This window comes from Heteronotia binoei, chromosome 21 (genome assembly GCF_032191835.1).
Source record: "Heteronotia binoei isolate CCM8104 ecotype False Entrance Well chromosome 21, APGP_CSIRO_Hbin_v1, whole genome shotgun sequence".
Lineage (NCBI taxonomy): Eukaryota > Metazoa > Chordata > Lepidosauria > Squamata > Gekkonidae > Heteronotia > Heteronotia binoei.
Genome location: NC_083243.1, coordinates 61,587,465 through 61,602,330, shown reverse-complemented (window position 1 = coordinate 61,602,330; position 14,866 = coordinate 61,587,465). Strand labels below are relative to the sequence as shown.

Genomic DNA, 14,866 nt, shown 5'->3' with positions numbered 1-14,866 from the left:
AATAACCTCAGGGAAAAGCATGAGGTCTGCCGTTAGAAGGGGGAAACTGGCAAAGATCACTCCCACACAGAAGTCTTCATCTGGATCCAAGCCATTATTCTTTTTTGTTTGCCTTCTCAATGCTCATAAAACAAAAGGCAAAAAACCCCTAAGATGAACACTGCCTACCACAGAGAGCACCTGCACGGCCTTCCAATGTCACTTGCCAGGTAAAAGAATCGCCCCGACTCTTCTCTGTTTCTAAATCTTTAGGCGACAGCGGGAATACACATTTCCATAGTAGCAGCATTCTTGGAAGATGGTGCTGGACAACTGCAGGACCTGTAAAATTGGCAGTTTAAATATAAGTTACTTTAAAAAAAAATAAGCAGCTATGCAAGCAACCCCCAAAGAGTTCATATCAATTGCTTAAGGACTGCACTGAGATCTGACTCTCTATGACCTTACTATAAGTGATCAGCAGCAAGCCATGGAGTTAGTTATCTCTGGTTGCTTGATTTTCTCAGTTCCAACTGGAAAACAGACAGGTTACCTATTAAATACTGGGTTCAAGATGTATTGCAGTGAAACAGCTCTGCTTTATTTAGTAAAATGAGCAACAAGACTAGTTCCCAGGGCCAACAGCCCTGCTTATATACATGCAGATGACCCCACCCTAAACCCATCAACTCTTAACTATAGGTACAAGTACTGGCACATTGACTCTTGACTGGTCACCTTCCAGAGTCCAGGTGGCTATTGCTCTGGAGCCTCAAGCTCAGCAAAGACTCTGGTAGCACACTCAAGAACATTCCAGTAGCAATACATAACATTACCTATGGTCTCTGGCAGAACAGTCAAAAGGATAGCCAGAAAAATCTGGGATTTATACAAGATTAATTTTTCACAAGGCTTTCTTGACTGGAAGAATAGAGCATTACAATTTTTAGGAGGCAGTTAACTTAATTAAAATGGATTAAATTTATTTAACAACGCAGTCTGTCCCAGATAAGGACAAAGAGAGAAGAGGTGAGTGCTTCACTGACGAGGAAGTGGTGGCAGCAGGAGGAAAAGCAATAGCTCACCCTCCCCCCAAAGACACCCTGACGCTTCTGGCTCAGCCAAGCCCAGCACATAAAAGTGCACAACGCAGAAAGTGCCCAACACAGCAGCATCTAATCTTCACTCTTCTCCTCTCCACCTTTACGTCAACAAATGCACAGCAGTATTGAGCTGAGCACCACCTTCACTCCCATCCACCAGCAGCAGAAGGAGGAGGCGGCAGTGCCTGCAGGTCTGTCACCCTGGTATCCCTTCTTCATCTTCCCCACTCACCCCACGTATGAGTCAGGTATATTGGCCAGCTGGCCAGTGGCGGCTCTCTGTAGTTTAGGCTAGAGCCACTTCAGTCCCTGCCTGCGGGCTCCATGGAGAAGGCAGCGCAACACCTATGGGTAACATGAAGAAGAGTTAGATTTATTCCCCATCCTTCACTCAGAGTGGCTTACAATCTCCTTCCCTTCCTCTTCCCACAACAGACAGAAACTCTGTGAGGAAAGTGGGACTGAGAGAGCTCTTTCAAGAACTGTCCTTTCGAGAACAGTTCTGAGAGAACTATGATTGATCCAAGGTCACCCAGCTGGCTGCATGTGGAAAGTGGGGAATCGAACCCAGTTCTCCACTTTAGAATCCAGTGCTCTTAACCACTACACCAAACTGGCAAACATGGCACCTGTCAACACCTTTCCTGGCACTCACCAAGTGTTTTTAGAGGAGTAGGCAGGGCTAGGAAGGGCTTTCAACTGGCCACTGGGGATCTGATTGGTTGTTCAGATTCAAAGAAACATTGCTTCAGTAGCAGATGTCACTACAGCACATGGATCCTCACTGAGTGACAGTGCAAGCAAGAAAATATTCTAAAGCTATGTCAATTTAAAAGGCATCCTGTTAAACAGAGCTTCTGCCTGAACTGTCAGAAGAGCTAACATTAGAGTTATTAAAAACCTCACTCCCTGACATTCTGTGGTTGGCTCTGCCTCGTAGGGCAGCCACTGTGCAGTTTCACCCACCTGCCTTTGTCAGGATTCCACCAGCTCAAAAACGCTGGGGACCCCTGCTCTACAGTGTACAAGACAACTGAAAGGATGTGATGTTTTATTTCTGCAGGATTATTTGAAAGAAAGTATCTATTAGCTGGGTGAATTATTACAATACAAATTGCTAGGATTTCTTCTTTTTCAAACTATGACAAATACTAGCTTATAGGGCAGAACAACAGGGTGTCTGTTGTGGGGGAGGAAGGTAAAGGAGATTGTGAGCCGCTCTGAGACTCTTCGGAGTGGAGGGCGGGATATAAATCCAATATCATCATCTTCATGTTCATGTAGGGATATATTATGAAACACAAGGTGGCACAGACACCTTCTCAACTAAAGAGAAACATCTTAGAGAACAATCTTACCCAGCGTCATTAAGGCAGCTATCAGCAGCCATCCAGATTGTATTCGTTGTACTGAAATCCGACTGTTCTGAGATGCAGAACGCAACAAATCCTCAGCTACTGTCATGATGACCTAAGGAAAGCAAAACTATTACTATCTTTAAACTGTGCGAATCTGAGTGGGAGGAACTGTATATATCCATTTGTATATTCAATGTAAACACTCTCCCACCACCACCTATCTATGCATGCAATGCAGGAGGCCACTTCACACATTGGATGAAGTGAACTCTCTCCTGCAAAAGCTTATGCGTGTGCATAAAATGCCATCAAGTTACAGCTGACTTATGGCAACCCCAACAAGGAGCTTTCAAGGCAAGCGAGGAGCAGAGGTGGCTTGCTATTGCCTTCCTCTACAGAATCTTCCTTGGTAGTCTCTCATCCAAGTATTGACTCTACTTAGCTTCTGAGATACGGTTTGATTGGGGTATATCATGCCAACTTCCCTCCCCCCAAAATTTATACTGAGATATAATCTTTAATGCATCTAGGACTACACATAGCAGGGACCTTGGAATTAAGGAGCTCTGGTGCAGAGGTGATCAGTCTTGTCAGAGTAGCCCTGGATGCTGCAGAAACTGCTACTTTCAAGATGCATTACAAGGACTTTAAAGGATTTTAACTGAAGAGTGTTTGCTCTTTTGCTACAGTCAGAGAGCCCCAAACACAGCCTGCTTCTTATTATGTTTTGAAGAAGAAGAAGAAGAAATTGGATTTATATCCCACCCTCCACTCCGTATCTCAGAGCGGCTCACAATCTCCTTTATCTTCCTTCCCCAAAACAGACACCCTGTGAGGTGGGTGGGGCTGAGAGGACTCTCACAGCAGCTGCCCTTTCAAGGACAACCTCTGCCAGAGCTATGGCTGACCCAAGGCCATTCCAGCAGGTGCAAGTGGAGGAGTGGGGAATCAAACCTGGTTCTCCCAGATAAGCATCTGCACACTTAACCACTACACCAAACTGGCTCTCTCTTCTGGGGAGCTTTACATTAAGAAGTAGCAGAAGCTATCATCTCTCTTTGTTATGCCTCTTTATTTAGATATGTAAAATTTCTCTGTACTTCTCTCTCTAACCAGACAACAGTACCTTAGCTATAACAAAAAATCAGGGCTTGAGTCCAGGATCACAGCCTGAGAAACAGCTATAACAGCAGAAATGCAAGTTGCCTACATCTGGACCCAGTGAAGTAGTAATGAAAGACAACAGTAGAGAACATGTAGATTGCTTCCCTGAATGCTTTCAGTTTCCATAACAGAGAGGCAACTGATCTGTGGATGTACTTCTAATTAGCCACTTTAAAAGAAAATCTTTTCCTTGGCAAAGCCAAATAGATTCCAGTTGCATTGTCCAAGAACACAGCCATACATTTTTCTCTCCCACTGACAAAGCTGTGATGTCTGTGGGAAAGGGGGAAGTATGGTAACTTGCCAATGTGAACTGAACGATAAACCGGACTGAAATTACAGAAACTCTGAATTACTTAAAAAAAATTTACTCTTTTTTTTAAAAAGGATCCCTTACTTATAATATCTGAATTCTGAAAACATAAACCCAGTACATTTCAAGGCAACAATTTTTTCCTTACAACATTAAATTTTAATTTCCATTATTAAAAGTGATTTTAAGGAATATTCTTTAATTATATAAACAGTATACTAAAAGCATGATATATCATAGTAGTAAATAATCTTTATGTGGTAAACTCAGTAATGATCTACTGTCTTAGTCTGTGTTTCACCTTTATAATGAGGAACACTCTGAACTAGAACATTTTTAAATATTATAAGCTCTTAAATACCACCTGAAGAAAAATTTATGCTTCCTATCTGTTCCTCATGCATAACTTTATTGAGTTTGAGAAAATGAGAACCCAAATATGGATGTAAGAACAGACAATCCTCTTGCAAAAACAACAAAAAATGTTTGCGCTGTATTTAAATCATGTATTTAAGTTGCCTGTTGAACACATAAAATCACCTTATATTGAGTCAGGAAAGGAAAGGTCCCCTGTGCAAGCACCAGTCGTTTCCGACTCTGGGGTGACGTTGCTTTCACAACGTTTTCACAGCAGACTTTTTACAGGATGGTTTGCCATTGCCTTTCCCAGTCATCTACACTTTCCCCCCCAGCAAGCTGGGTACTCATTTTACTGACCTCAGAAGGATGGAAGGCTGAGTCAACCTGGAGCCGGCTACCTGAACCAGCTTCCGCTGGAATCGAACTCAGGTCATGAGCAGAGGGCTCCGATTGCAGTACTGCAGCTTTATCACTCTGTACCACGGGGGCTCTTTCATATTGAGTCAGACCTGTTTACTGTCAGAGGCTTTTTGGAGTCTCAGATGTTTCACATCATCTGCTACTTTAATCTTTTAACTGGAGATTGAACCTGGGACCTTTTGTATGCAAAGCTCTACAACTGAGCCACAGCCTCTCACCAGAAGTTGAATGATACATGACAAATACAGCTATGACAATGCCACAAACACTGAAGATGTGGTTCTGAAAATTACCTTCCCTTTGCAATGTGGAATTCCCAAAGGACACTGCCTTACTGCTCCCAGCAAAGCTGCAATAGCAAAACTATAGCCGGTCACTGCTTCTGGGGAAGATTTCAATGCTGTGAGTCTCTCAGTACAGCGATCCAGAAGTGGAGTAAGAAGGCAAGGCAATGCTACAGCAATGCAGCGTAAGCACCATGCTGCTGCTAGCTGAACTGAAATGCTGGAGTGGAGAATAATGGAAATTACTGCATCCAGGACCCCTAAAAAGTCATAGAAATTTCACAAAATCAGAACATTTTCTTTTCCAGGCAGATAGTTTCTGAGGCATGCATGATAGAATTTTAAGCAATGCCATATGATCGATATGTCTGAGCATTGTTTTTCTCTTGTCAGCATTAATAATTTCTCTTCTCTCTCTTTCTGGGTGCCACCAAAATTTTACCTTGTTCTCTTATTACTTCCCTCACATTCTTTTTTGTTGATATTCTCTATTCTACTTTTAAGCTTCTCTCCTCTAAGTACAGAATGCTAATACCTACCCGTTTTTTTCCACTTTATCTTTTTCTTTGCTGGCAATCTCTTTGTTTTCACTTTAAGCTTCTTATAAAAATTAAATGCTGTCATGTCGCAACTGACTCATGGTGACCCCCACAGGGTTAGACAAAAGGCAAGCAGAGGAAGCTAGCCACTGCCTTCCTCCACACAGCAATCCAAGTCTTCCTTGGTGGTTTCCCATTCAAGCACTAACCATGGCCGACCTTGCTTAACTTCCAAGATTTGACAAGTTCAGGTGAGTCTGGGCTAGTCAGGCTGCTTCTTCTTGTTTTAGTCATTTTGCCATCAACTCACACCTGACTTATGCAACCTTGTAGGGCTTTCAAGCCAAGAGTCATTCAGAGGTGGTTTGCCATTGTCAGCTTGCACATCATGACCCTGATATTCCTTGATGGTTCCTCATACAAATACTAATCAGGGCTGATCCTACTTAGCTCCAAACATATAATGAGATCAGGATAGCCTGGGATATTCAAGTCAGTGCTGCTTTTAAAACTTAATATTAAATGCCTTAACACTTTCACTTCTTCCTCTTTTCCTTTGAACCATTGTTCTATTTGAACTAATCTTGAAAATTACATTCATCTTGCTTTGCAGCTGTCTAACATCAGCCCACCAGATATCCTACTCTCTTCTGTTACAATGTTATATTTCCCCCCTAACAGGTCTCTTTTTACCCAGGAGTTTAAAGACTTTGCCTTCCTTCCTTTTAGCTTACTTCCCATTCTACCATGTCTTGCCTTGATTATATGGAAGGCCTTTTCATTTTTGTACCATTTTGTACATGCTATGTAAAATACTAATATTATATTACAATAGTATACTATCCCATTCACTTATTGAGTTGAAGAAATGGATAAAGCCTGTGCTGGTGCTGCTAAACACTGGAAACCTCAGAAATTGTGATAATTACTGCAATGATCTTAGTCGGCATACCATGTCTGGATCTACTGCATTTGAGTGCCCTGTTATTCTTTATAAAACTTGTGGTACAATTAAATCTGTATTCATATACTGTTCCACTATTTTTAGTTGCAATTCCTCCCAAATTAAGTATAAATAAGGACTGTATACAGTGTCAAGCATTGTATACCCCTTCTACCGTATTTTTCGCACCATAAGACGCGCTTCCCCCCCCCCAAAAAAAGTGGGGGGAAAGTGTGTGCGTCTTATGGAGCGAAGGTACCGGTACCTACCTTCCCGGGGGGGGGGGGAGGGCGATCCGCTGCCTCCGATCCCGGCACTTCCTCCGTGCCTGCCTGCCTGGCTCCAGCTCTGACGCTTACAGCAAGCGCCAGGATCGCTCCCTCTGCCCTCCGATCCCGGCGCTTGCTGTAAGCATCAGAGCTGAAGCCAGGCAAACAGGCACGGAGGAAGCACCCACCCCCTCCGCAAACCCAGCGCTTTGCGAGCGCCAGCTGTGGAGAGGGCAGCGTGCTTCCTCCCTGCCTGCCTGGCTTCAGCTCTGACGCTTACAGCAAGCGCCAGGATCGCTCCCTCTGCCCTCCGATCCCGGCGCTTGCTGTAAGCGTCAGAGCTGAAGCCAGGCAGGCAGGCACGGAGGAAGCACCGGGATCGGAGGCAGCGGATCGCCCCCCAGGAGGAAGGTGCGTCCTATCGTCCGGAGCACCTTATGGTGCGAAAATACGGTATATTGCTGAAGTCAGACCTTAGAATTGTTATTCTTATGTTAGAGAATTTAGATGGTAGAAATGTTAGGAAGCAAAAGCGGCGGGAACCCCGAGGGAGGCTGAGAGGATTGCCCCATAAGAGATGAGGACAAGCGGGGTGGGCCCTGACCAGAGGACGGCCGTCCAGCTGGGTCCAAGTCGGAGGAGGAAGATGGGGGCAACACAAAAGAGCCAGACATCCTGAAAACTGTAAAAGGAGAAATTACTGCCATGGTGAGGGAGCTATGGGATGAGATCCAAGCCAATGCCACATTCATGGCACAAGAGATGCAGAGGCAGATCGATCGGAGGCGTGACTTCGGGAGACCCCCACTAGCTCCACCAGCTGCGCCAGCGCAAGTACCACCAGCCGTGCCAGAACCCCAGCGGCCCCAGTGGCCCCTTGGGCAACCCGGAGGTGCCACGCCACTGGTGGGACCCCCGGCCCCTCGAGACTATGGGAGGGGGCGAGAACTGGATGCCACCTTCAACGGCAACCCCAAAGAAGTGGAGTACTTCACCATTCAAGCCAATAGTTGCATACACTATTGGGGGAACACGTTCTCTGACGAGTTCAGCCGAGTGGATTACCTCGGGTCAAAACTGAAGGGAGCAGAAAGTAGTTGGTATGTAAGCCTGTATGAATCGAGGGGCCCTGAGCTCGACACCATGGGCGGGTTCCTGCAGGCACTGCTAACTCAGTACGAAGACCCACCTCAGGAGACCCGGGCCATCACGGCCCTGAGCGAAATGCAGCAAGGGGGGAAGTCTGTGCATGAGTATGCGGCCGATTTCAGGGCCCACTCGGCCAAAGTGCAAGGATGGAGTGAGATGATGAAGATCAAGGCATTCCAGAGAGGGCTAAACGCAAGCCTGCTGGACTGAGCCCTGCAGCAAGGCCGCCCCACCACCCTAGTGGGATGGGTACAACTGGAAGGTGAGGTAGAGACAGACATGAAGCAGGTGGCCCTCCAACGCCAACTGCAGCAAGGGGGAAAGGGGGGACATGAGGCTCGGTCGGGGGCCAAGTCAGATGGGAAGAAGAACGCGGCCCAGGGGGGAACGCCAAAACCTCCCCAGGGGCGCAAGTACTTCCGATGTAGTGATCCAAATCACTTGGCGGCCAACTGCCCAGAGAAACCTCGAGCCCCCCCCTTACTCCGAAACTCACGGCGACGGGACCAAAGAAGACTTCGACCAGACCCAAGGAATCGGTTCGGGGAAGCACCGCAATGTCGGCGGTGCTAGACGAGGATACTATAATTATGGACTCCAAGTGAGGAGTCTTGGGGAACAGAGCCGGCGGAAAACGAGAGCGACCTGCACTGAGGGGTGCCGGGAGGCAGGTCGTGGATCTAACGGCACTATTGAGGGTGAGAATGACTGGATCCTTATTTTTTGTACCATTGACATTGTTAAACCAAAAGCTTAAATGCTTTATCCACACCCGAGCCCTAATCGACTCGGGGTGCACGAGGGAGATTATCACCCCAAAATTAGTGGACGCTTTAGGACCGGTGCGGAAGCCCCTACCCCACCCGATTCAATTCGAGCAAATGGACGGGTCCATAATGAGGGGGGAGCCTTGCGTAGAAGAGGCTCAGGGAGTACCAGTCGGAATAGAGGACTATTGGGACATAGAAATGTTTGTGATCGCCCCCTCCTCCTCCTTTGATGTGGTATTGGGGGTTGGGTGGCTACCTAAGCACCAACCGGACATACAGTGGGGGGGACCAAATGATAGATTTCACCAACAGAAGGTGCAAACACCATCACTGGCTGGGGGCCTGGGGACCTAATCCTCCCCCCAGAAATGAAAAAATGTGTGTGTCGGTGGAAGAGATTCGTTCTATCCCCAAAGAGTACAGAGACTTGCGCAAAGTATTCAGCAAGGAGGAGGCAAATGAGCTTCCCCCGCACCGAAGCACCGATTGCACGATCGAACTAATCCCCGGCCAGGAACTACCTAAAGCCAAGCTATATTCCATGGGGTGGGCTGAGAAAGCAGAACTATGGAAGTTCATAGACAAAAACCTCAAAAGAGGCTTTATCTGGCCGGCCACTGCCCCGCATGCTGCACCGGTGCTTTTCCGGAAAAAGAAGGACGGGAGCCTTAAGCTTTGTACTGATTTTCGTGAGATAAATGAGATCTCGAGGTCCAATGCGTATCCCATCCCCTTGATTAAAGATCTACTAAGTACAGTGTCTGAGGGATCCATCTTCACAAAACTGGACCTGAGGAAGCATACTTTAGAGTGCGGATCAAAGAGGGGGACGAGTGGAAGACAGCTTTCAACACTCCAATGGGGCAGTTCGAGTATCTGGTGATGCCTTTTGGATTACAGGGAGCCCCAGGGGTGTTCATGAACTTTATTAATGAGGTTCTGAGAGAATACTTGTACAAGGGGGTGGTGGTGTACCTGGATGACATCATTATCTATTCCAAAGATCTGGCTTCCCACATTCCGTTAGTGAGGAAGGTGCTCGCCACCTTGTATGAGCACAAGTTGTTTGCGAAACTATCCAAGTGTGAGTTCCATCAAACCGAACTTGACTACCTAGGGTTCAGAGTTTCTGGGAAGGGGCTCGCCATGGACCCTGCCAAAATCCAGGCAGTGTTAGATTGGGCACCCCCGAGGACACGTAGACAGCTACAATCCTTCCTCGGGTTCACAAATTTTTACAGAACCTTCATTCAGGGGTTCGCCCAGGTGATGTTGCCCCTAACGGACTTACTTAAGACTAAGGGGAAGGGGCAGGATGCGAAAAAGCCGGGAGCAAAGTTGGCATGGACTCCTGCTTGCCAAAAAGCTTTCGAGAAACTTAAACAGCTTTTTACGAGTGAACCAGTATTAAGCCATACTGATGAACTTAAGCCATTCGTGGTCCAATGCGACGCCTCCGATGTGGCCGTGGGAGCCATATTAATGCAAAGAGACTCGGAAGGGAAACTACGACCATGTGCCTACATCTCTAAAAAAATTTCACAAGAGCAGCGCAACTGGTCGGTGTGGGACAAGGAGGCGTTTGCAGTGACTTTTGCATTGAAAACATGGCGGTCCTGGCTAGAGGGGCCGAGGGTGCCATTTGAGATCTGGACCGATCATAAAAACCTAGAAGCGCTGACCGGTCGGAGGAAATTAACTAAAAAGCAGATTTGGTGGGCGGGATTCTTTGCGAAGTTCGACTTCACTCTGAAGCACATTCCCGGGGCAAAGTATTTCATAGCCGATGCCCTATCTAGGTTGCCTCAGCATGAGAGCCAGAGGGAGGAAGTGGTGGATTCCATCATTCCCCCCAGCACGGTGGCTGGAGCCATGACTATCCAGTCAGGGAGGAAAAAAGAAACACTAGAGCTGGGGGGGGGGGGGTGGTAATAGACTAATAGAAGAAGCAGAACGAGAGGGCGAGGGGAAGCCAGAAGGATTGACTAAAGGGACCGGGGGCTTTTGGTATCACGATGGAAAGCTATATGTGCCAAAAGTATTGAGGCAGGAGGTAGTACAACATTGTCATTGTAATAAAATGTCAGGCCACTTTGGTTATGTAAAGACGTTGCATTTTGTTAACAGACAATTCTGGTGGCCTCAAATGAAGAAGGATATTTCAGAATTTGTAACTTCTTGCCCAGTGTGTATAATGGCAAAAAAGCGAGGCGGGAAACCCCCCGGGCTCCTTCAACCCACTCAGACTGCCGAGCAGCCATGGTCTGTAGTGTCTATGGACTTTATAGTGGAACTGCCAGCTTCTCAGGGCAGAACCGTAATACTGGTAGTAGTGGACACCTTTTCAAAGCAAGCGCATTTCATTCCATGCAAAAAGGTGCCTACAGCAAAGAAACTGGCGTACCTATTCTTCCAACACATTGTTAGAGTCCACTCATTCCCCGATAAGGTCATTAGTGACTGTGGCCCGCAGTTCGTTGTCAACTTCTGGCGGGAGTTTTGCGAACTGACAAGCATGGAACAGGGGTTGAGTTCCGCCTATCACCCTCAGACAGACGGGCAGACGGAACGCGTAAACGCGCTTCTAGAACGGTGCTATGTGAATTATCAACAGACCAATTGAGTAGAACTGCTGCCGTTTGCAGAATATGGATACAACAATAGCCTCCATAGTTCAACCAAAGCCTCCCCGTTTAAAATTATGAATGGCTACAAAGGGAAACCATTCCCCTTCTACCTGAGGACAATGGAACCAAAAACCCCTCCTCGTGTCAGCAGTGGTGGGAAACGCTGGGAAAGGGGTGTACGGGAATCCAAGAAAACTTGGATGCTGCCAAACGGGACTATAAAGCACATTATGACAAAAAAGCACACCCAGAATGGGACTTTAAAGTAGGAGAGACTGTATTCCTGTCTACAAAAAACCTGCCATTACCACAAACCTCCATGAAACTCTCTTACAAATATCTGGGACAAAAAGGGTAATAAATAAAGTGACTGTAGAACTGGAATTGCCAAAACTGTTTAGTAAAATTCATCCTGTTTTCCATTGCAGCCTTCTTCAGCGAGATCCGGGGGCTACAAGCTGGCATCCCCGCCCGCCGGAGCCCAAACCTATTCAAGTGAAGGGTCAGAGTCATCATGAGGTGCAGGAGATATTGGATGTGAGAGAAAAAAAGGGGATATTGTACTTCTTAGTATGCTGGAAGTATTTTCCCCCTAGTTGTGATGAATGGGTGAAAGCATCCGACCTCCGAGCCCCACTCCTCCTAAAAAGATTTTACCTACTGCACCCAAACAAACCCCGAGCAAGAGCTTAGGGGGGGGGCAGTATGTCAAGCATTGTATACCCCTTCTATATTGCTGAAGTCAGACCTTAGAACTGTTATTCTTATGTTAGAAAATTTAGATGGTAGAAATGTTACTAACCCAAAGTTAAAATGTGAGCACATCAAAATAACAACCCCCACCTTTCTTTTTTCGCTTGTACTAACAGATGCAGGAATGTCCTCTTTGAAGATAAGACCTCCTGCGACTTGTTCCCAGGCCTAGCAAGGCCTGAACCCAGGATGCGATAGCCGCAATAGAGATAAGGAACCCAGAGAGTGAATTTCACATGTGAATGTAGAATTGTTTATAGAATCTTTGATGTGCCATTTTAAAGTCTGATACTAGTGTTACAAAGTATCAATCTCAATCTTCAGCTCGAACGAGCCACTTGGATTATCAATAAACCGAACTTTGTTTCAAAATCCAAGGACTGGTTATTTTGAAATCTCATGCTTGACATACAGATGATAGATGGCTGGCTGGCTAGATAGATATTCATTCCTAATACTAGGGTTCAGTTCATATGTAATGGAAATCTTAGTCACAAATCAAAATTATTCATTTGGGCAAAATGGCATCTTATGGTTTACCACAAAAAGTAGAAGTAGTTGATTAGCTAGTAATTTGAGAAGGAAGAATGGGGTGAGTATGTAAAGTTCATAAGAATTAGAATAATGTACCCTAAATTAGCTTTCACAAAAGACAACAGAATTTCAAAATGATGTTGAGAAATGCAGATTTTTCCTGGCCATCATGAAAACTGAGACTAAAGTCCATTCATTATGATCCCCAACAATACTCTGAATGAACACAAGAACTTATGAAACCAGTACTGGAGAAACCAGACACTCTTGTGATAAAGGTACCTCCTGTCAACAGACTAGGCCATTTTCATAGCCTCTTGTTCAAAACTCAATAATAGCTGAGGAAATCAGGGTTGAGCTGACTGTAGCTCAGAGGGAGATATAAAGAGGAGGGAAGGTACTCAACTGGCACTTGGTACATCATTGGTCTCAGGGCTTTTTTTGTGGGAAAAGCCCAGCAGGAACTCATCTGCATATTAAGCCACATCCCCTGATGTCAACATTGCTTTGCATAGGGCTTTTTTTGTAGAAAAAACCCAGCAGGAATCATTTGTATATTATTTATTTATTACTTTACATTTATATCCCGCCCTCTCCGCAAGCGGACTCAGGGCGGCTTACAACATCATAAAAACAATCAATTCAATAAAACATATAAAACCATAATTTACTTATCAATTTTAAAACTATTAGCGCTGTTTCAGTCCAGTATAGGCGGTATTGACTTCTGACTATGATCGCCAGCATTCTGTAGGATGTCCGGTGGCAGCCCCTGCTCCCTGACAACAAGCTAGCCGGAACTGCATTCCTGTGTGTTCCTGCTCAAAAATAGCCCTGATTGGACTTAGTAGTTTCAAGGTTACTCCTACGCATTCATATAGCCTCTGTAACTCCATTTTGGTTTTCTGCTAGTGTTTGACTTCTAGTTGCCGAGGAGCATGCCCTAAGAGAACATTCTTTAATTAGCACTCTCCAGCATTCTTATCTAGAAACCTGACATTTTCCTCTGCCACTGGCTACCAGGTGCAAGACATGGCTTGACTTCTCCCATCGTTTAGGGATGTAGCTTTGCCAGGGAGAGCTCCGATATCCTATATGGGATATCGTAAACGTCTCTTAAAGAGGCAGTGGTCCGCCCCCTCTTGGAATAGACCCAGCCGAATTGGCACACTATCAACCTGTCTCAAATTTACCCTTTTTGGGGAAAATTATTGAGAGGGCAGTAGAGTTACAGTTACAGAGTTTTCGGGAGGATGCTTCCGTCCTAGATTCCCACCAAGTTATGGACTAAGACAGTTCTGGTTGCCCTAGTGGATGACCTCCAGTGGCATCTGGATCGAGGCGACTCGGTGGTACTGATGCCCAATTCATACCATGCTTTATTTGAATGTTTATACAGTCACTCTAACAGCTCAAGGAGCTAAATTCATACTGATATAATCACCAAGAAATTAATGCCATTCATTACCTGTAGTAGAATCTTGCAGCACTGGTGCAGCTGTAGTACCTAAGCCATGCATGAGGCTTCCAAGCTCTTCTAGGGCACATATAAGCATATGCTGGCTTCCTATTACATCTGTAGAACTAACACGGGTTTCCACATTGGAGTCACTCATTGCAGCATCTAGCAATACAGTATTAGTCTTGATTAGTATTGATTAGTCATTCTTTATCATATTCAGTAAGACAAATCTATGATCAATGTGGAAAAAAAATATACCCAGGAATCAAGTCAACAGACTGGTACATACAACAGTCCAGTCCCCTAACTAAGAGGACATTAGGCCACAGAATCCTATACTGCCTCTCTACAGTCTCTTTATTCTCTGGCAGGAGTCCTCTCCTACTCGCCTCACCTACCTTAACCACCTTTAACACTAATGAGGATTTGCTACTAATTAGCATTTGAAAACAGAATTTGAAGTGCATGCCTAAAATCCACATTAACTATCATCAATTTAGCATTCTATACCTCTGAGCAGCAATGATTCTTTGGGTAAGGTGGGAAAACATACATTTTTCAATTCTCTCTCTCTCTTTGGTACTTTTCTCAGTAGACTGCCATCCCTGAGTGATTTTCTGGGGGGCAAGGGGGCAGAGGGTAGATTTGGGACTGCTTCAAAAATATTTTTGGTAAGTATACACATGTTTCAGAGTACTTCTTTTAACAATTCAACCCTCTCAACATCTTGATAAATTTTATTTCTGGATAAAGGACATGCATTTTGGTTTTGATGTTAGGAAAGGAGTTTATTTGGATGTACACTAAAGAAGCCACTTAATGAGCAAACTGCTATTCCA

At 45.4% G+C, this 14,866-nt stretch overlaps 1 protein-coding gene across 1 annotated transcript in view; it reads right to left on the bottom strand.

Moving 5' to 3' along the window:
• HEATR5A (HEAT repeat containing 5A) overlaps positions 1-14,866 on the bottom strand; it is a 125,347-nt gene that overhangs the window by 90,885 nt on the left and 19,596 nt on the right. The window contains exons 9-12 of the mRNA XM_060261431.1: positions 14,034-14,189; positions 4,991-5,241; positions 2,441-2,552; positions 169-321 (exon numbers count right to left, since the gene is read on the bottom strand). Of these exons, the coding sequence (XP_060117414.1) occupies positions 169-321; positions 2,441-2,552; positions 4,991-5,241; positions 14,034-14,189 (672 nt within the window). The remainder of the gene's footprint in view (positions 1-168; positions 322-2,440; positions 2,553-4,990; positions 5,242-14,033; positions 14,190-14,866) is intronic.